The sequence below is a fragment of the Alternaria burnsii genome (genome assembly GCF_013036055.1).
Source record: "Alternaria burnsii strain CBS107.38 chromosome Unknown 693, whole genome shotgun sequence".
Taxonomy (NCBI): Eukaryota; Fungi; Ascomycota; class Dothideomycetes; order Pleosporales; family Pleosporaceae; genus Alternaria; species Alternaria burnsii.
Window position 1 is genome coordinate 1,316,952 of NW_024066117.1, and position 21,209 is coordinate 1,338,160.

The 21,209-nt window shown below is 52.7% G+C and overlaps 9 protein-coding genes across 9 annotated transcripts; 5 read left to right on the forward strand and 4 right to left on the reverse strand.

The window, feature by feature from the left end:
• Positions 1–501: 501 nt before the first annotated feature.
• GT037_008093 (c-3 sterol dehydrogenase c-4 decarboxylase-like protein) lies at positions 502–1,857 on the forward strand (the record flags this gene model as incomplete). Its single annotated transcript, XM_038933140.1, has 3 exons — positions 502–972; positions 1,203–1,751; positions 1,819–1,857. 3 exons carry the CDS (start codon positions 502–504, stop codon positions 1,855–1,857), a joined length of 1,059 nt encoding a protein of 352 aa, XP_038784641.1.
• A 143-nt stretch (positions 1,858–2,000) lies between these two features.
• GT037_008094 (f1f0 atp synthase assembly protein atp11) lies at positions 2,001–8,718 on the reverse strand (the record flags this gene model as incomplete). Its single annotated transcript, XM_038933141.1, has 8 exons — positions 2,001–2,411; positions 2,461–4,009; positions 4,070–4,390; positions 4,872–6,206; positions 6,255–7,665; positions 7,719–7,785; positions 7,835–8,370; positions 8,427–8,718. 8 exons carry the CDS (start codon positions 8,716–8,718, stop codon positions 2,001–2,003), a joined length of 5,922 nt encoding a protein of 1,973 aa, XP_038784642.1.
• A 90-nt stretch (positions 8,719–8,808) lies between these two features.
• GT037_008095 (f1f0 atp synthase assembly protein atp11) lies at positions 8,809–9,786 on the forward strand (the record flags this gene model as incomplete). Its single annotated transcript, XM_038933142.1, has 1 exon — positions 8,809–9,786. One exon carries the CDS (start codon positions 8,809–8,811, stop codon positions 9,784–9,786), a length of 978 nt encoding a protein of 325 aa, XP_038784643.1.
• Positions 9,787–9,803: 17 nt separating this feature from the next.
• On the reverse strand, positions 9,804–10,952 carry GT037_008096 (uncharacterized protein; the record flags this gene model as incomplete). The annotated part of the gene is made up of 1 exon (XM_038933143.1): positions 9,804–10,952. The coding sequence occupies one exon, from the start codon at positions 10,950–10,952 to the stop codon at positions 9,804–9,806; it is 1,149 nt and encodes a 382-aa protein (XP_038784644.1).
• A 292-nt stretch (positions 10,953–11,244) lies between these two features.
• GT037_008097 (uncharacterized protein) lies at positions 11,245–12,664 on the forward strand (the record flags this gene model as incomplete). Its single annotated transcript, XM_038933144.1, has 2 exons — positions 11,245–11,613; positions 11,675–12,664. 2 exons carry the CDS (start codon positions 11,245–11,247, stop codon positions 12,662–12,664), a joined length of 1,359 nt encoding a protein of 452 aa, XP_038784645.1.
• Positions 12,665–13,150: 486 nt separating this feature from the next.
• Positions 13,151–14,481, reverse strand: GT037_008098 (uncharacterized protein; the record flags this gene model as incomplete). The annotated part of the gene is made up of 2 exons (XM_038933145.1): positions 13,151–14,359; positions 14,407–14,481. 2 exons carry the CDS (start codon positions 14,479–14,481, stop codon positions 13,151–13,153), a joined length of 1,284 nt encoding a protein of 427 aa, XP_038784646.1.
• A 935-nt stretch (positions 14,482–15,416) lies between these two features.
• GT037_008099 (uncharacterized protein) lies at positions 15,417–17,141 on the forward strand (the record flags this gene model as incomplete). The annotated part of the gene is made up of 2 exons (XM_038933146.1): positions 15,417–16,374; positions 16,438–17,141. The coding sequence occupies 2 exons, from the start codon at positions 15,417–15,419 to the stop codon at positions 17,139–17,141; spliced, it is 1,662 nt and encodes a 553-aa protein (XP_038784647.1).
• A 286-nt stretch (positions 17,142–17,427) lies between these two features.
• Positions 17,428–18,876, reverse strand: GT037_008100 (mfs general substrate transporter; the record flags this gene model as incomplete). The annotated part of the gene is made up of 1 exon (XM_038933147.1): positions 17,428–18,876. One exon carries the CDS (start codon positions 18,874–18,876, stop codon positions 17,428–17,430), a length of 1,449 nt encoding a protein of 482 aa, XP_038784648.1.
• A 569-nt stretch (positions 18,877–19,445) lies between these two features.
• On the forward strand, positions 19,446–19,994 carry GT037_008101 (uncharacterized protein; the record flags this gene model as incomplete). The annotated part of the gene is made up of 2 exons (XM_038933148.1): positions 19,446–19,550; positions 19,623–19,994. 2 exons carry the CDS (start codon positions 19,446–19,448, stop codon positions 19,992–19,994), a joined length of 477 nt encoding a protein of 158 aa, XP_038784649.1.
• Between the last annotated feature and the right edge of the window lie 1,215 nt (positions 19,995–21,209).

A 21,209-nucleotide genomic window follows, 5' to 3' on the forward strand; every position in this document is an offset into this window, starting at 1 on the left:
GTCCAGATATTTTGTGGCGAATATTATGTGTCGTAGTTGGAGGATACCAACAGTGTTGATTTACGCCGCAGTCAAGATCATTTGCCCGGACACCAACGATGGGACCGGGTTAAGGCGATAGCCTACACAATTCATACGGTCCAACAATCACTACCTAGTTCGTTCTTTTTCGGTTCTAGTGCTGAAATTGCATAATTCCTTACTTGAATTGGCTCGTGGAAGTGCAATTTTGCGCGAGACATACAGCGGGAAAGCATTGGGCAATGCTTGCATGCGACACGCGCCTCATCATGTCTTACTCTTTCACAGACCCGACGTCACATCCTACCAGCAACAACCGTACGCGGTCGTATAAGTAGATTCGCTGCAGATACTGCAAATACGAAGCTCTATGCTTCTATGCCATTAAGACAGGTCGACTGGAATGCGCCCAGAGAAAAAAACGCGTCCGACGTCAACAACACCACACAGCGTCTCTGAGGATTCCTCAAACGCCAAGACATGGATTCAATCCGCGTTCTGGTGACCGGCGGCTGTGGCTTCCTAGGTACTGCCATCGTCTCCGCACTCTTACACAGCAAGAAATACTCCGTCACGGTCATAGACGTCAATCCGCCCTCGCTTGGCAGCGACACCTTTACCAACAGCGTACGCTATGTCCGCTGCAACATCATGGACTCATCTTCTCTGTCCAGTGTTTTTTCCGAAGCTCGACCTGCTGTCGTCATTCACACAGTGGGTATCTTCCCCCTAGGTACGAAGCGATACTCCATGCGGGGCAAAGACGCCGTCTTCAAGATCAACGTCGAGGGAACAAGGAATGTTATTGAAGCAAGCAGAGAGTGTGGTGCAAAGGCTTTTGTGTACACGAGTAGTGTGACTGTTGTTCTGGATGAGTTGGATCGCGATTTCAGGAACGTAGATGAACGTTGGCCCACAGGTGGTGTCCACACGAGCTATGGACAGAGCAAGGTAACTGAGTTTCTCTTCTGTTGTGGTTCCCTTGATTCTTCTTTGGAACACGTCTGTTCTCTCTTGAACCACTCTGTTTCATACCAGGATTCACACCAGAAATTCTCAACTATTCATTTCGCTCACATGGAGTACTGCTTCCTAGCCACCGTAACATCTCTCATTGAAAATCATCTACCCAAACTTTGGAAAGGAATGGAAAAGAAGAAGCAGAAGCTCACTCGTAATAGGCACTCGCAGAATCTATTGTTCTTTCCGCAAATACGCACGACTTCGCGACTTGTGCTCTGCGTTCGGCCCCCATCTTTGGCCGCAATGACACCGTGTGCATCCCCACAATACACTCGTGTATCTCAGCGTACCAAACACCCTTCATCCTAGGCACAGGAACCAACCTGCAAGATTTTGTTTATATAGAAAACGTAGCAGACGCACATGTCCTCGCCGTCGGCAATCTGCTAAATTCGCAAACTGCTGCTGGTGAAGCCATGTTCATTACCAATGGCGAGCCTGTCACAGCGAGGGCCTTGTGTCTAGCAGTATGGAAGGAATTCGGTCATGTTCCAAGGTTCCACGTTAGAGTTCCAGAAGGGTTGACGTGGTGTTTGGGTTACTGTGCTGAATGGGTTAGTTGGATGACGGGAACAGAAGGGGTGCTTAGTCGGGGTATTGTGAGTGATGGATGCCGCGATCGCTATGTTAGTATTTCGAAAGCAAGATTGTTGTTGGGTTACAAACCTCGAGTCGGCTTGGAAGAGGGTTTGAGAATCAGTTGTGAGGTAAGTTGGAGCAAAAATTGCATAGGCCCAGCGGATGTGAAGAGCAAGGAATGCTAACTTGGTCTAGCATTACAAGGCGAAGTTGGGAGGAAGGAGGAAGAATTAATCCAAGACACACCGGGCGATAGTGAGCGTGTTGAGATGTATCATCGTATGCCATTGTTTGTCATAGATTGTATGATTCGGGAAATCATTTCCCAGCAAGTTCATTCGAGTTACCATCACACTCGTCTCTACTCATTCAACTACCTAGTTCACGACCTCTTCGGTCTCATCGATGATCTCCTCTACAATCTCCTCAATCTCTTCCTGGTGCCCATCATCCGCCTGACCAGGCGTCTCTCCCTTGAGGGTTGCCAGCTCGAGGTCGGCTCCTTCGTCGCGCAACCTCTCAGTGACCTCCTCGCGCCATCTGCGCCACTCATCCAGCATCTCGCGACGAGCTTCCACCACAGCCTTGTTGGCGGAGCTCTTCTTGGCAACGTCTTGCTCATCAAAGACCTTGGAGTAGTTGCGCAGGTTCTTGCGAATTTCGGCCTGCTCCTCCTTGGAGAGAAGAGTCGGGGGGCGTGGGCGCCAGAGGAGCTGCTTGAAGCCTTCGATGGCTTCTTCGCGGAGGAGTGTACCCTTGAAGTCATAGAGATGGTAACCGTTCTCCATCTGGTGGGTGTTAGCAGAAGCAAAAGGACGTGACAGTAAAGATACATACGCGATGACGGAAAGCACTGGCAACGGTGGCGACGTAGCGGCCGGTAGGGTCCCACTCAATGTCGGTTACACCATAGTGTTCGGCTGTATCCATGAGCTGCAGGTTGGCGTTAACTTCCTTGTCACCCTTCTCAGACTCCTCCTTGGGCCTGTCGAAGCTCATATCCCAGAACTCGAGTTCAAAAGACTGCTGAGACTGGAGAGCGGCGACAACGACGAATCGTCCCTTGGGTGACCAGTAGATGGCGTTGCTGTTCTTCTTGTCAATGGTTCGGATGTGACGGAAGTTGCCAGGTGCGCCGCCCTTGAGCTTCTCGGGGGCGAAGAAAGAGACGGCAGTCTTGGGACCCACAGCAGCGCCCTGGATGACTTCGCCAGTAGTGATGAGCACGAAGCGGTTGCCCTTGGGTTCCCAGGCAAAGTTGATAACAGTGTCCTTGATTGAATCGACGACTTCGACAGGCACACCCTTTTCGCGGACACGGAAGATCTCCAGGTTGGTGGCGAGGGACTTCTTGGACTTGGAGTGGCGGTCGACCTTGACACAGACGTAGGCAGCTTCGGATTGCCAGTGCAGCTTCGCATCAGAGACGTTGAATAGATTTCGCGTGCGCACAATCTCTTTTGAGGGAACGGACATGAGACCGACCTTGGCGGGATTGCTACCGAGCTCAGGTGTCCAGTAGCAGAAGAGCTGCTCGTATGTCTTGATACCTTCTCTCCGGGGTGTTGCTGGAGCCCACTCAAAGTCCATGACGCCCTCGATCTTGACAGAGGTCTTGTCGAGAAGGTTCATGCGCGGCAGCTCGTAGATGGAAATGGATTGGCCCTGGGTCATACGTGCGACATACTTGTCGTCGGAAGACCACTTGAACGTCGGCCACTGCAGCTTCTTCTTGACAGGGTTACCATCGGCGTCGGTGCCACCGGGTACATCGATGGTCGCAAAGGAACGCAGGGGCTTGCCTGTGGCGATGTCCCAGATGATGTAGTTCTTGCCGTCCTCCTCGAGCGAGAGCGATGGGACCGGGTGGTTTTCGTCGACCTGGAGTGGGCGGTGGGACCAGGTGGTGAGGTACTTTTCGCCGGGCGAGAAGTCGACGAGGTTGACGCCGGGATGGGCAAATCGCTTCTGCCTGCTCCATGCCTTGCCACCCCACAGCTGGACACCTTGGGCGTGCATGGAGGTGAGGTAGGTTCCCTGGGGCGACCACTGGATGAAGGACTCGGTCCAGTTCTCGCGGTCGACAACCTGCTCGGGCTGGTCTTCCTTTTCGTTCCAGAAGACGCCGACCTTCTCCTGGCGGTACATGGCCATCTGATCGCGGCTGTCGGCGTCGCCTAGCCACCACCTCAGATGCTCCTTCTGCTCAAATGGCGGGATCTCGGGTGCGTGGTATTCCTCGTCGATGCGGCCCTCCTTGCCGTAGCGGTCGATGTCGGTGAGCTTGTTGACGGCCATGGTGTGTTTCTTGTCGAGCGCAGTTCCGTTTAGCTGCTTGACGGCCGCGACCGCCTCTGCGGGCGCGCTGTATTCGACAAAGGCATATCTGTGATGCCGTCAGCCTAGGTCCAGTCTGCCATTGTCCGCGGCGCCAGATGCAACCTACCCTTCCGTCTTGCCTGCCTCGCCGACGGGCATGTGCACGCCGTCGTCCTTGACCTTGCCCACGCTGTTCAGCTTCCTCAGCACAAACTTGACGAGCTTGGCCTTGCTGTCCTCGGGCACTATGGGCAATCCATCGATCACGACAAAGGCATCGAGCCCCTCGTCGAGCCGCACCTGGAACTGGTCTTCAATGTCGGTAAAGTCGATTTGGCTCTCGTCGAATTCGTCGTCGCCGTCCATGGGTAGGTTCGAGTATGCGGACGCCATGATTGCGGTACTGAGTGCCTTTGCAGTTGCGGCGGCGGGGTGCGTGCGCTTATAACTTTCAAAGTAATTTTGGTCTCGCGCACAGACACAGTAGTGGTAGTGGGGTCGTTAAGGACCGCTATTCCGGCTCACAGCCTTTACGTCTCACAACTCAGTGACTCTCATGCTCTGCCATTACTCATTACACTATACACACAGCACGCCAAAAAATATGACTCCAAGGTCACTGAGTCAACTATGACTCCCAGAAGAACAAGCCAATCGCCGTTCACTGCGAACATGGTACAGTGCATCAAAGGCCACACACACAGACACACGCATCCCCAATAGTACTGCGCCTCCATCCAACCTGGACTAGATTGCACTCTCCTCGTCGCGTCGATGACAACGTCTTCAGCCCGTTGACGCCCATCGCACAAGTCCACACGCCGCCCAGGGAAGGTATACGCTAGAAGAACAGAAAACAAATAAGCATCAGCTAGCCCTACGAGCCGCGCTTACCTTCACCCAAATCCATGTTCGGGGGTTTGACCAACCTTCCGCTTGCCGAGACTCGCTTTTGCAGTCGTGCGTCCCGTTCACGCGCCCGTTCTGATGGAGAGCTGCCGTTGCCTGCCATGATAGGCGGCAAGGACGGCAGTTTTTCTACGTTGGGTGGGGGCTGACTTCCCACCATAGGTGCTGGACGTTTGCCCGCACGTTGCTCTGTCTTGAAGTCAAGATAGCTTCGTGCCGAGTGCCCAAGTGGGATGGGTGCAGGCAGCATCGGTAATTCTGCGCCATTTTGCAACAGTAGCTCTGCGACGGGGAAGGCTTTGCGGGTAGGCTGTGCTGTGCCTGGGCGAGTGGCTGAGCCTGGAGAGCTTGCAGGTGATGCTGTCGCTGAAGGCGATGCTGGGTCGGCGGCTGCAAGCGCGAGAAATACTGCGTGTGTGCCTCGTGACCGATCGCGTGCATTGGCATTCGCTCGGAGTGCCAGCGCGTAGAGTACGTTCTGGATGTCGTTTTTCTTAACCGACGCTAACAGCGTCTCCTCTGGGTTTGCATAGTGTGACATGTTTGGTGTTATGGGTGCCACGAATGCCCGATCAGCATACTTAGACGTGATGAAGTGCAGCCTTTGCTCTCTTGTCGACATTGGCCCTGGCTTCAGCCCTGGGTCTAGCCTTGCTTCCCAGATAGCATTGCTGATGCGGTTGCCGATCTTGAGCAGTATCTCGATGATATCGGGAGTAAACGACGTAACGTCCAACGTTAGGGAGCGGACCTTTGTGATGTGTGTGCCTAGTGACCGATGGATACCACTGCACTCAATACAGATGATGATGCCAAGATTGATGGAAACCCAATCAACTTTGATCTCAGTACCGCAATCCGCGCACATCTTGTTGCCAGCATCCGCATCTCGTACTTGCTTGAGCAGCTTGCCTTCGTCGCCAAACGTCTCTTCCCGTCGGTAACCGCCAGGCCGATCGCCCACTGTAGCATGTCGCGCTGGTGCCTTGGAGCCGTATGTGTTGCGATGACTTGACATTGATGGACTCTTGCCGGTAAGCACTGACGCGATGTCGCGATGTGTTTGCCCAGGCAGCGAGTCGGTTGATGGCCGGTCGGGCTTTCCTGCTGCCTCAACGGCTGTCTGCAAAGCATTGTTGACTGCACTGATCCATGACTTCATGTCTTCTTCGTTGGTTGCTTGATACACTCGAGTGTATTGTGGAGTGATGACTTCGAAACAAAACCGACGGTCCGCGTTACGCGCTTCCCTTACCGAAGCCATGCGAAGGTCAATTGGCTCCATATGGAGCTCCAGACTTTGCTTCCAGTTGGTATACTCTGAGAGCCTGCCCTGATCAAGCACGATCCAGAATCTGGACATTGTCAGCGTCGTTCATTTAGTTTCAAGAAAATGTACTCACTTGTGCCAGGCTTGCTTGTTCAGGCCCTTGGGATCCACATGACTTCCAGGCCTGCTCAGTGCCCACAGAAGACCTTCTTTGCGATGTGCGCCTGAACCAGCTTCGGCCATTGCAACAGGATCCTTTTCTTCAAGGTCTCTGATCCCTTTGAACTTGTCCGGCTGTGGTGCCACCATGGCTAGAGTCGCTTTGGTAGCCTCAGGACTTTGTGGTAATGCTATTGAGGAGGGGATGCTCGTAGATGAAGTAGTCTGAGGAGGCATGACTGTACTCTGGAACATGGGCACAAGGCTACCCTTGCGGCCAGGAGGCGGCTCTGGGTCGGATCTTGACGTTGTCCGGGGTACGCTACTTGATGATGCCGCGGGAGATGTGAGCGAAGGCGCAGGCACATCGTCGAAAGTCTTCTTGATCGTCTCGAGTGCTCGCCTCTTCTCCTCTCTTTCGGTCCTCTGAATCTGAAACTCCTTGTCTGCTTCTTTCACCTCGCAACTCAGAGCCTCAAGATGTGGCAACATGGTCTCGATCTTCTTTGCAGTCTCTAGGTAGCGCTTGGCCTGGGCATCGGCATATCGCGTGAGATGGGAGAGGACTTCTTGATCTTTCCGGCCTCCATGCAGGTCCTGCATAAAGGACGAGTAGTCGAAGCGCTTCAATTCAAAGTTGCGCCTCTTTGCTTGGTATTTGGAATCGGTCTCTGCGCGTTTCTTCTCTTTCAGCGAGTCTTGTCGTTGCCCAAGGTATCTTCCCAGATACTGGTAGTAGTCCTTGCTCTCCTCCTCAAAGTCTTTCCGCTTTGTCTCGGCCTGCTTGATGTCGATGTTGTAAAGCTTGTATATGGGATCAATAATGAGTTTTTGAATGTTGGTGGTGTTTGACTTTTCGTATCCCAGGATCTCCTTGGCAATCTTGTCGAAGTAGTGATCAATAGCCGGCTGCACTGCGTTTGCATTGGACGACGAGGCTTCTCTGAGTGCGTCCATGAGGTCGGCCATGGCATTGTTGCATGCCACTTGAGCTTCCATGGCCGACTCGGCGCGTTTGAGGACCTTCTTCCATCTTGTGCGCATGTTGCCCGTCTTCTGTTCGAGCGACTTCATTGTGGCGCGGAATAGCGGCCCATCATCGGTCAGACTGAGATCCTCTCCCGGACGCGACACGTCGAGCTTCACCGGCGCACTCCCGCTTGACAGAGTGGTCGTCTGGCTTGGTATGAGGCCCAGGCTGTGCTCGGGAATGGGCTCGCAGATTGGCGATCTCGGGGGTATGTTGTCCCACTCGCGGTCTTCGCCCGCCGAGTCGCTCACTCGAGACTCTATCGATTGTGCCGAGGGCACGCGCAGTCGGGGAGGGACGCCAAGTTCAAGGCGCGGTGAAGGCGACTTTGGGCTCTGCAGCTGGCGCGCCGTGTCTGGAGTGGTCAGCGGGCATGTTGGGGATGGAACGGGGGGTGAGGATACGGACTCTGGACCCAGAATGTAAAGCTCGCCAGCGTCTCGAGCCGGTGTGCGCGCTGGTCATACTCGACGAACTAGAGGATATCAGCAGGCGCGGCTACAGAGAGGGGATGGTATACACACACTGCAGCTTGTGCGCCAGCCCCCACCACGCGACTCTGGGGTGCGGGGCGGCGTCCATTTCCACGACCACTGGAACTGAACCGACGAATGGCCGCCGGTGGAGTAGTCGCCGACCAGCTCGACCTGGGGGTTCTTGTGGAGGTTGGGGTTGGCGTGGAACTCGCGCGTGACGAGGTTATCCAGGTCCTTTGAGCTCGGGGCGAAGATAAAGGTCAAGCCATTGATGTTGGTGTCGACCAGGCCGGTGGGGGCGACGTGGGAGGCGGTACTGGCGCTGTAGCTGGTGGGAACTGCGAGGTGCTGGCGCAGGATGAAGGTGAAGTTGAAGGTCAGTTCCTCGTCGTTGGGCAGGCGCAGGAGGAAGGCTGGGGGGCCGTCGTGATGGTGGGCTGGCTCGGGGTCCTGGATGTACTCGACGACGCTGTCGTCGCCAAAGTCGCGCCTGGCAGCATAGCGGGTGGCGGGGAAAGCATTGGGCGAGATGTTGAGAAGCGTGCGGTTGCGGGCATTGGTGATGTTGAGCGAGGCCACCGAGACTTGGGGGGTCGTGTTAGCAGAGCGCGGCCGAGGACAGGCGCAGGTCGAAGCTTACATCGAGTCTGGTCGCGCAGATAGAGGTCGCCTGCATCGCTGGACTTGCTGTGAACTGCACCCATGCCCGCTAGCAGCAGCCCGTCGAGGACGAGGTCTCTGGCGACGACGAGGAGAGGGGCCGACGGGTCGTTTGCAGCAAGGGCGGGTTCTGCATGGATCGGGTATACGATATGGGGTGGATATGGGGTGGATATGGGGTAGATATGTCGGGTAGGATACAACGTTACAGAAGCGTAGTGCAGTAGACAAAGCAGCCCATGCCGCCTAGGTAAACGTTCCCGTCCCTGCATTTGGGCCCCGCTTCTTTAGTGCATTCCGTCCCCATTGCAAAAGCCGCATGTGCCACCGCCGCCTCAAAACCTGTCGACAGCACATCCAACATGCCGTTGCGCATCCCCACGCTGCGCCATGCTCTGCGCCAGCCCCTCGTCAACCCCCGCGCTACCCAACGCCGCTTTGCCCGCGTCCAGGACGTGCGCTTTCTCGTCACACACGACTCCCAGGAGCGCATCCTCGCCAAGTACAAGGAGAAGCTCGAGCACAAGGCGCGCGAAAAGGGCCTCAAGGACCTCGACGAGCTCAAGGAACAGTACAAGGACAAGATCGAGGAGCTGAGGAAGCAGGCCATTGTGCCCGGCGCAACCGGTCCATTGACGCCGCCACCAGAAACAACCACAACACAACAACCAAAGAGCCCTTGGCCGTCGCCCCCTCCGCCGCCCTCTGCTTCGGGCTCTCCCTCGGCGCCCCCGCCAGGCGTCAAGACGCTCAATTCCTTCCTCGACCTCGACAAAGTCAAGACTCTCCCCGAGAAGGAAGTCCAGGCCCTATGGCGCCTACGACACGCTGCCAACCCACAGAGCGTCCATTTCGCTGTTCCGGCCACGACCTTTGCCCAACTCCTCCGCAGCGCAAAGCAACACCCCTCCTTCGTGCTCCCCGTCCCCCGCGAGATACCCGCCGATGCCTCGTCCGCGTCACCGGAACAAGCTCAGACGCAGCAGGCTGCTGAGCTGCACTATCTGCAGTTCTCCCACCCGCACCTTGACACAACCACGCTCATGTTCACAACGCTGGCAGAATTCAAGCTGAGGGGCGAGTTCGCGAGTCCGCACACCACCATCACCTTCCACCAGGAGCTCGCCGAGAGCCACAACCTGGTGCTGGGCCAGGGCCTGGTCATCGAGAACAGAGGCGTGAGCGTCGACGAGGCCAGATGGCTCGTCATGTGCATGCAGAAGTTCTATGTGCAGACGGAAGAGGGCAAGGGACGCAGCGAACTGCTCAACATGTTCACTCGCGGAGACAGCGCATTTCAGGTAGAGCGACTGATTGACGAGGCCGAGAAGATCTTGTAATTCTACATGCTGCCCACCTACCCTCGGAGCGGAAGCACATGCTGCACTAGACACGTCTGCCTGCAGAGTGGACATTCGGGCTTTTCCCGCGCCCAGTCCCCTATACACGTCCAACAGAAGACATGTCCACACGTCGTCACACTCGGATCCTTCATCTCTTCCAGGCAAAGCGTGCATTTCCGATTGCCACCACCAATCCATCCCATTGTCTCCTCGTTCTCCAGCTCATATCTTGCTTTTTCCAACGCAGGTGTGTGTGTCCACTTTTGTACGTCCGACGGCGCCGCTGTAGGGAGGGCAGATGCCGCGTCGAACAGCAACGCGTTGTTGGCGCTGTAGGCATTGGGGTCCAGAGAGACTTCCGCACCGCCGCCTACAATGGCTGACGTGCCTTGCGGATGGCCGCCACCCACCGCCGCTGTCGACGATGTGACAGTATTGTGCAAGTGTAGATATGCCTGTACCGCCATTTGTAACACTAGTAGCACACCCAGAACTTCGTAGCCAGCGCGGTTGTCGCCCTCGGGCACCTGTCGCGTGAAGATGTATCTTAGGCCCCATATGCGCTTCGAGAGGTGGTAGTAACTCCCGGAAAAGTAGAATGTCGCCAGAGAGAGGGCGTAGACGGGCGATGGCGACGTGATGGTATCGAGGTTTTCGAGTATGTAGTTCTGCAGGCGCATACCAAGAGGCCGTCCTATCCGTGCTTTGCTCCCATTCTCCTGTGCCTCTTGCTGTGCTCGTGCTTGCTGTCGCGCGTACCATCGCAGACTGGCCTCGAGTTTTGCACGCACTCTTCGTCTAAAAGCCGGCAATACTCTCCCAAGCAGATATGGCCCCAATATGCAGCTTAGTATGTATCCCGCTCTCCGTCCCAGAGCCGGCAGTCGTCCGCTTTCGCTCTCCACCTGAACAATGTCTGTGTATTCCTCGCCTAGCGTCCGGTTTCCTATCAGTGTGGTGAGACCGAGATAGAGTAGCTCTCCGAGGACTCGCGTCTCGGATGCGTACGTGTGCGCGATGCGCGCGCCATAGAGCTTGCGCAAGAGTGTCGATAGCTGGTCCAGCAGCACACCAGAGAAGTAGGCGTCTTTCTGGTGTGACCGGATAATGTCAGGGGAAGCAGCGAAGGGGTAGGCGTAGCGTGTTGGAGAGGCCATGTTCATGTCTATGTTGTTGCAGCGTGCTGAAGAGGCCGTGTTCATGTGTCACTTCACTACCGGTAGTTCAGAATGCCTCGGTTCCGCCCAAAGCGACGCGCGCCCCCTTGCTCATCCCGCAAAAGCATCTACACCCTGACGACACGAAACCGCATCTGACTTGAACTGTGCCAACGTGTCATTTCTGCCTTCTCATAACTTCTAACCATATATACTCTTGACGCCTTGCGACGCGTTTGCACTGCGATATTGCATCCTTCATACATACTCTCCATGACGCTTATTCCTGCCTGTCATCATGGTTACAAAGTACCACGCTGTGACTCGAGGCAAAAGGCCTGGCTTGTACAACTCCTTTGAAGAGGCAAAACAGCAAGTCATCGACTTTCCAGGCTCCCAGGTCGAAACATGCAATAACCTGAAGTCTGCCGTAGAGCATATGCTCAACGTCGGCCGTGTACCAGATGATGACATACGAGTATTCAATCGCGCCTTCATAGAGCAGGGCAGCTTCAAACCGCAGCCGTCTAATTCGTTCAAGCAAGAACTTGGCGCATTTGCAAGCTCCCAACGGCTCAAAGGAAAGAAACGGAACAAAGCCTTTGTCGATGCGATTCACCACAAGATTATATATCATTACCTTCCCGAAGGCCTCCATCATTGGCAAGTGAACCATCCCAGTGGCCAAATTCGCCTGGATGATGGCCAAAAGTTACTCATCTACCAAGGAGTGTAAACAGAAAGGCAAGAGGGTACACAGCCTCATCCAAGAGTGTATAGACGAACTAAAACGTCCACCGTACGTCAACATTGTGGATTTTGTTGATGTGTACCGTACGGGAGAAACAATCAGAACCTTCTCGGATCCACTCATTTTCCGCGACTACAAAAGGCAAAACCCAATTCCTCTAGATCACGCAAAGAAGAGCGAATTCTTACGCCCTTTCCTGCAGGATTTGAGACAACTACCGTCTAAACCACACCGAGGCCATCAGAGCAATGGTTCGCGACAAGAACCTTGGACGCGGAAAGATTCAGCTTTGCTTCTATCACCTCGTCCTGGGAACGAGTTCGTTAAACCAGAAATCTCCAACGACCCATACATGGTTCCTCCCGTCAGCAATTACCAATGCAGTCTTGAGCCCTCTCCACTGAACCCATCACCATCAGAGTTCAGCTCTTCGTCGAAGGAAGTCGACGAAGCTACACCATCTTCAGTGTCAACTTCTGTAACATCGTCTCCAAGCCATGACTCCGAAGAACTCTCTGCCAACGTCAAACCCGAGCCTACTTCTCCAACGCCCGCTCGAAAGCTAGACTACGATTATGATGCATTTTTCCTAGACGACAAAGAGATAGCCACTCAACTCTCACAGCAGCCCTCAAAAGCGCAAGTCGGAGAGGAGAGATTGGAGGATATAGAGGATATGTTCCTAAACGATGAGGAAGTTTCCACTCAGTTGACGCAGGAGTGGGACGATACAGGCCAGGAAGAAAACTCACGCACCAAAACAACTGGCAAAAGAGAGCAGAGCATGGTTTCTGATTTGACCGATACAGTCGAGCGTCCAATCAAGATGCTTAAGACACACGGGCGAAGCTCTGTTCCAGCCATGTCATCCTGTCGATTGCAACCAGACGACCTCGCAATGAACACAGCAGACGCAAGCGGCCTCCGCGAATACTACTTTCCCGAGAACCTTCACCTGTATTATTAATCTTGTCATCAATTTTATTTCTGTATACAACATGTACACCGAGACCCAGTGAACATATGATGATCACGCATGTGGAATAAATCATTCGGAGATCCTTCCGTACACATCATAGGAGTTCCATTGTTCCATGGGGATGTCTGCTCGGATGTCATTACAGTGACATGGATCACCGACGCACAACTGTGTCACCATGACGTTTACTTTCAAAAGCTGAAAAACAAACAAGAAGAGAAGACGGGTGATTGTAAGAAGCAATATGCAAAGTGATTGGAAGATCAATTCTGTCAACGATAGCATATATCCGCGAAGAGCATCGATACATCTGCATTGACCATAGACATAGAGCATTTGCGACGATAGGGGTTTACAGCGGAGTGAACTGTGAGTCCTTCATGCTTGCCATGAAAACTGGAAAGATTGATGTTCTCATCGCTACACTACGACGTCGCGGTGGAAATAGAAGTGGGGCTTCAATCGCAGCTTACATTATCTCAACTTTACTTTTTTGTTCTTGCCTCCAAGTCGCTTGTTGTATTCAGCGACCAGATCCGCCGCACCCTCAAGATCTTCTTCGGGAAGCCAATCGTGACTATCTTCATATCCATCCCATTTGACGAGGTAGTACTTCTTCCCATCCTGCTGAAGGTGATTGACGATGGCTTCAACCACGTACTCTTCTGCGCCCTCTGCACCTTCTTCATCTTTCGTGCTATACTCAAGTGAATGGCTGTCTGACGACACTGTGTGCATGTGTATGGTATCGTTGTCCACGTCGCCATTGGATTCGTGATGCGGCGGCGGATGTGCAGGGATAGTGTCATCTGAGTCAGACACTGTAGTCGACGACTGATCAAAGAGAAGCGGTGTGTGTAGAAGAATGTCGTCTGAGGTGTTGGACAGAGGCTTTGCATCGCGGCTAGCCCGGGCTAGGCCCACGTCATTATCCAGATTCGAAAGCCCTGTATGTCCCTGCTGAGGAAGAGAAGTAGAAAGTCTCGTTGGAATTGATGATACAGGCAGGGCGCTGTTGGCAACAAAGGCTGAACGGGCCACACCGGGAGATGTCTGAATTGGCTGCCTAATGTAGTCGGTCAGGCAATGAGTCGTGATGGGCTCGCTGTCGACCAACTCTTCGCGTGTCTCATCCTCAAGCTGCCGAGAATCGAATACCAGATCTCTCGTTCTTCCCCTACCTCTTCCACGACTTCTTCTGGGCCTACCTCTAGCTCTTGTGGGCAAACTGACAGCAATTTCCAGCCCACTGAACATACGACTTCCTCTGCTGGTGCTTGGTAGCTTTGTGTTCTTATGCAGTTGCCGACGTGCTAGATCCTCAGCTTCTGTGCGTATCGCGACTGCCTCGGCCTCTGCCTCGAGTCTGAACTGCTCTGTTTCATAGCGCTCCAGTTCGGCCGGAGACACGTACTGCATGATACGTGTAAAGTCCACATCCTCAACCTCCGTGCGATCAACACTATCATGTCTGTCTTCAGGTTGGCTGATGTGTGTTATTTCTACAGTGTATCGCTCTCGCTTTATAGCATCCTCGGTCTGCCGACGGTAGAGTATTCGTGTTCGCGCATTTGGTATGGGGCAGTCGTCAGGAAGCCGTGCGGTAACGATTGCAGGCTCCTTGCGAACGCGCCATAGCTGTTCGTAGACTTCAGCGCCAGGCGTGTATGATTCCCACTCCCACTGCGATACAACTTAGCAATGTTTCCCGCGACTTGGCTGTATCGTACTATCTGTGTCTTGCCTCTACCCAGTCCTTTGCTGCGTCGGAAGCCGCGACCACCCCTGGGTTCTCTACCCAACATGCCCCCTTTCTGTAGATGCGTAAAGCAGTAAGTACCGACGATCAGGTACTGTGCAAATGCGAGGGTTGCAACATGTATAGGTGTCCGTCATAACGAGCGTTGCGCAATGGGCATAGGGCGCGTATTGCGTCGCGAAACCGCGGCCAGTTGTTTCCCTCCGTTCAACGGGGCTTATGTCAGCCAACCTTGGAATGCAACCCGTATAACCCACCACTCGAGCAATACTTCCATTTCTACTACACGCTCAACGTAGTGAAATGAAAGATAATTGAGCAGGGACAAAACATCGGTGGGTGGTAATCTCAATGTAGTGTACGTCGCCTCACAAACGCTCTCACATGAGTCAGCGTTACCTCGCGAATCTCTCTCATCCTTAAGCACTCCCACCTCGTACTTGAACCTAAAAGCACACAACTTTGACTCTCTTGCCTTCTACTCCACCTCAGTTTTATCTCTACTCTAATCTCATTTACTCTACGTCTATTGATCTTTTACCTTTACTTCCTAATGTTTCGTTAGGGACAACCTGAGCGACCATCGGGGGCTCAAGATGTGGAGCGACGTTGCATTAGCAATTCGCCGTTCTTGCTAACAGCTTTGTAGAAGCTCAGGCGGCAGCAGATGCCTAGGCGAAAGCAGATGCTTGGGTGAAGGTAGGTGCTCATGCGACAGCTGAGGCGCCTCCCATGATTCCAGTCCCCCTTCCGTTCAGCAAGTCCTTTGGTAAGTCGTTTGTCATTCCAGCGTACCATCTGGCACAGATATCAGTGGCTAAGTCAGCCCTGGCGATGACCAAGCATTGTTCATGGGCAAAACTTAGACACTAGTGAATTTAAGGTGATCAGTCAGCAATCCTCAGCAGCACTAACCGCCACGGCCTCAGGACATATTAAGAATAACTGAAGCGCCGTCTGTAAATCCTCACGGCACTCAAAATGTCTAACCCCATGCTTGGTTGCCAGATTGCTCCGCAGTATCACCACGGATATGACTCCAGCGAGTCCAGCGAGTCAGACGTTGGAGAGCATGTGCTCACAACAACCGACTCCACTCGCGTACAGCAGCAGGCCGCCCCCTCCGAGCGTGAGACGAACCACGCTATCAACTCTGCTTTAGTAAGGCCGATGGTACTACAGCGTGGCCGCACGAAGAGCAGCCGCCGAATCGAATTCGATCAGAAGCCTGTTGGGTTCTTCCACTCATCCATGGCTGGTGTCAGACTACACGTGATCAAACTCTGGCTCCGCACCAACCTGATCCTCGCACTTGCCATCATGGCCTTCTTATGTCTCTTTTGGGGTGCTTTGTTCTGTCAGAAGGCGAATGTTTCAAACCTGAGCGTCTGGGTTGTCGACTTCGACGGTCAACCGCCTTATACAGAAACCACACCTTTCATCGGTCCATTCGTCACTCAGGCCATTCGCAACATCGTTCATGACGGTGGTGTGGTGCCGGGCTATACTTTTGCTCCACCTGGGGACTTCGACAACGATCCACTCAAAGTACGAGACAGTGTTTACGACTTCCACGCCTGGGCAGCCGTCGTGATCAACCCCAATGCAACAGCAATGCTCGAGGCTGCAGTGAGGCAAGCCAACGCGAGTTACGACCCTTTGGGCGCTTGCCAGATTATTTATAACTCTGCGCGTGATCAGACTACGTCCTCGACTTATATCATACCCAGTATGAACACGCTCCAAAAGCGTGTCGTGACTGATTTCGGTCGCGCGTGGATCGCACATCTCCTCAAGAACAACGTTTCAGTTATCGAGATGCACGTTGACGTTTCGCCCCAAGCTCTTACTCCAGGCATCGAATTCACAATCTATGATCTGCGTCCCTTTGGACCACCTATCGCGACACCCGCGGTCAGTATAGGCCTGATCTACTTAAGTTAGTGATTTCCCCGTAAAACCAACACTCTGAACATACGCTAACTTGATCTACAATACCTAGTCATCATCTCCTTTTTCAGCTTCACGTTTTTTCTACCCATTCATCTCAAGTACCTCTCGCCTAGAGGTCATCCACCGCTGCACTTCCACCAGCTCATCGTGTGGCGCTACGTTGCAACTGTCGCATCTTACTTTCTACTTTCACTCGTCTATTCTTTCGTCAGCCTCGCCTTTCTCATGCCTATGAACCGGCCCAAAGCAGCCCACGATCAACCTGCCGATAATCCCAACGCATACGGCAGCGGCACCTTCTTGGTATATTGGATGGGCAACTGGATTGGCATGATCGCGTTTGGTTTGGCCAGTGAGAATATGGCTATGCTTCTGGGAACTCCTTGGACAGCCTTGTGGTTGATTTTCTGGGTTATCAGCAATGTAGCAACTGGCTTCTATGCCCTTGAGCTAGCTCCAGGCTTTTATCGCTGGGGTTATGGATGGCCTATGCACAACGTTGTAGAGCTCACACGATCCATCTTGTACGATCTACATCCGCGCGTCGGCTTAAACTTTGGCATCTTATTCGCTTGGGTTATGGCAGATACTGTTCTTTTCCCACTCTGCTGTTATTATATGAGATGGAATACAGCGCGAATCAAGAAAAATGCAGCCAAAGTTGAGGCGGACTGGCATGCAAAAATGACCAAGGAGAGAGAACAACCTGGTTTGCTAGCAAGGGTCACTACTTTAGGAGACAAGAAGGGCTGATAGTTCAAGCACAGTTTCCAGAGCAATAAGTAAGCAAGGCATAACTTTCTCGAACGTGGCACACAAGTCTTTCCATGATGACAAAGGTTGAGAATCTCACTGACCTGTAGATCGTATAAAACACATGTGTTAGCTGGGGCAGGAAGGGGGGTTTCTGTGAACAACATCACCATCGGAAAATAGGAAGAAGAAGGACAGTAGCAGATTCAGAGGCTAGGTGGAAAGGGACAGAAGAAAAGAGTCAAAAGTGGAAAGTCTAAAGAAAACTAAACTAGATCTACTATCACTATACTTTTGCCTTCCAGTCCCAGCCCACCAGAGATACCCTGGTAGCCAGTAGTAGACAGCCTCCAACGATGAACGACATACCTGCCCAGATGTTTGCGTACGTATAGCTACCGTTGTGACTTTGGATGAGCGCGCCGGCTAGAGGTGGCCCTGTGAAACTTGACACGCTCACGACGGTAAAAGCCATTCCCATCCTCACACCCGATTTTTTCAGGTCTTTCTCACGGCTCATACTGCCGATCACGGCTGGCCAAAGTGCCTGTATAACGGCGCTTCCACTGCCGTATATGACAGCGAATACGTACAAGGTAGCCATGGACTTGATCCCAATCCACGCGAACATCATGACACCACAGATGAAAGCGAAAGGTATGAGAACGTTGAGGCCCCCAATCTTATCAGCATAATACGTAGGTAATAGGCGAAAGACGAACCCCATGCAAACCTGCACAAGAAGTAGGTTGATACTCTGCTGGTAACTTGCGTCAAGGACATTCCGTGCGTAACTCCCAATGTAGAAGAAAGCGAAATACAAGCCCCAGAAACTGAAAAAGGCGCCAGCGCAGTACAGTGCATAGGGTAATTCCTTGAAGCTTGCCCAATCCACTAGCGGACCGGTCTTTCTAGGTGGGAGCCGTGTACGATATAAGGCAACGGTAATGGCGTTCATGAGCAGCATAATGAAGCCAATGATACGTATGGTCCACGGGAAGCCTAAGCTAGGCAAGCATTGTTGCACAATGACTGGGAAGATGACACCGCCAGTGCAGGATCCGAGGGCTGTGAAACCGAGCGCAAAGGCACGACGCTTGACAAAGTAGGTAGATACCAGGGCCATCGAAGGGCAAAACTGCAGCCCGTTTGCAATGCCTAGACACACGCCCTGGGAGAGAAAGACGTGCCACACGCTTTTGCTCTCGGCCAACGTGAAGATGCCAAGTATCTGGAAGCATGCGCCAGCGATATAAACTGGGCGGAAGAGCCCAGCATCCGTAGCACGGCCTGTAAAAGTACCAAGGAAGAAAAGCAGGAAGACCTGGAGGGAACCGATCCATGATATCGTCGAAGGCGAGATTCCGAGTGTGTTTTCGTAGTACGTTTGGTATACGCCGAATGATGTAAAGAAACCAAAGGTGGTTAAAATTGTCAGATGGGTGCAGAGGACCTGGATCCAAGCTGTGAGGCCACCGTCAGGAGCTGGACCGGGGTCAAGCGATGCTGCCGAGCGGCGCGAGAGCATGCGTGTAAGAGCAGGTTGATGTGACTTAACCTGCGGATTTTGCGCTGCTTGATTTTCGGCTCCGACGTCCAATGTGGCTTCTTGTATCTCGACGTCGTGCGCGCTCGGCCATGTCTGTAGGTTGCGCTGCACATCATCTACAGTCTTTGTGGTGGGAAGGTCTTCCCGGTCTGTATGCTTTTCTGCGTCGACACTTCGGTCCGTCATTGTAACTTGCTATTCGTGATTACAAGCAAGCATAAAGAACGAGACAGGTTCGAAGCGGCATTGCACGTCGCGATGCGCAGAGATTGCAAAGGTTGACGGTAGATTTTGTTGAGCACGTCACGGAAATAAGGAAATAGCACATCCTTGCCCTATGCAGCGAATTGCGAGACCACCGCTAAACTACCTAGGTACAAAGACGAAGTGGCTGACTTGATTTTCCAACAATGGGAAGCCGTAGCGACCACGCCACAACTGTCCTATGATATCTCGTACAGCCTTATGGGCCCTTGATGAGAAGTAAATTGTTCGAGGTGCAGCGAAACAAAAATGGAAATCGGAATTTAGGTTTCGACACGGGACAGGATTTGAGAACGATAAGATCGACACCGACAGACCAGTTTCCATACGACGTCTTGAAAACCTGTTCCTGGCTTTCGAGAGCTATTCCATCTACTTCGGTCATCTATTTCGGTTTGCTTGAGTTATCCTCTCAGGGTTTGCTGACGCGCAAGTTGATGTCAGGTGCCACAACAACTTGCGTTTGTCCGATTATGCTTGTGTGTACTTTAATGAAGGACCTTTGTATGTTCATCTATGACGGACTTGCCACTACCGCTAATTCAAGTGACCCACCAGGCTATATGACACAACTTACCGTATGGCTGAGCAACACTGTACGTGTGTATCGGTTATCTCAATGCACGGCCATTGTAGCAACTAAGATGCATGACTGATATATCACACAGCCCGAAAGTGCGCTCGCATCGATGGCACACCACCTCCTGCTGGGCTTTATGCTGATCATCAAGGTCGTCCCGGCATTCCAAACGACGCCTCGTCAGAATTGCTTGGACCTCCTCCAGCATACAGCCCTGCGCCTGATTATCGGTCTACGGCATCTTCGACTCCTCTTGTCCAGCCTCTTTATCGAACTGAACCTTCACAAGCATCTGCTGCTGGCTCACCTACAGGTTTCCAAGATCATGGATACCAGAATCCAATCGAGGCATATTCACGGAGACCGTCAGAAAATTCTCCCCCTGAGAATCATCGGCCGCGATCATCCCATCAAGATGCGCAAATACCTCGGAGGCCTCGACCTCACCAAAGTCCTGTAATACCACCTCAGCAACAGTCTGCCCCTCCATCTGGGACTCAGGAAAGACTAGCTCCAAGCTTGGACGATAATAACGTTGGGTGCAGTCGAATGGAAAGGTCAACAGATTGCATTAACTCCAGTAGACTCACCAACTGCACAGGCTGCACCAACTCAAGCAGACTCACCAACTGCACAGGCTGCGTCAACTCCAGTCGGCTCGAAGACTGTACCAATTGCGTCAATTCTAGTCGTTGTACTAACTCTACGGATTTGGTGGACTGCTCGAGATGCAATGATTGTCGGTCATGTGTTGGTTGCTCTAACTGTAGTGGTCTTGTCGACGAAATCGGAGTTCGTAACAAACACGCCTGATCCTGAGATACTCCGCACTCCCGCGATCTTTGTTCGAAGGATCCCAAAACGATAGACAGCGGGCCTAATGGCGTCATCTATATGCGCCACCAAAGGAATATCTGTTATACCTTTGAGCCACAATGTGTAATTAGGTCAGGCACTAGGGCCCAAATAATCTTAACCAATGTTCCAATCGGTATATCATATATCAGGTTGATGTTGAAGGGCGCCTTATCGGTACCGATGGCCTTTCAAGCTTATCATACCTATGCATGTCAGAAATGACGTCGTGGCTGCATGCCCTTCCCGTCACGCCCCCTCACCTATAAACTGGGGAACAAGTTATGCATATCCATACGCCTTTTGCTTCTAGAGATACTTCGTAGTCTTATCGAACTCTTATTCTCTCATTGTGAGCCCAGAAAGTACGTTCAACATGGGTTGTGGTGAATCGTCACTCCGCGCAGTACCTTCCTCGGGTTCCGGCGACGGTAATCATAATAACACCAACTGCACTGGCTGCACGGACTGTAAGTTTGTAGTATGCTTCGAGAAACTTCAAGTCTAACTCTAAACAACGATTGTAGGCCGAAACTGTACAGATTGCAAAGGTACGCCCTCGGCAATGGTGCTTCCATAATTCTATGATCCCACGCCCCATACGCCGCACGTTACCTAGGTATGGCGTGATCAACCTACTCTTGCCCTTATGATCAGTACATCTTAGGATTTGATTCCGGCTTATCTACTCAGACTGCTCATATTGTAAGAACTGTATCGATTGTAGCAAGGACACCTCGTGCCACAATCGTATCGGTTGCAAAAATATGGGTTTTTCATGCCACCTTCTTGAAAATCATCTGTCTCTTCGGTCACCCTG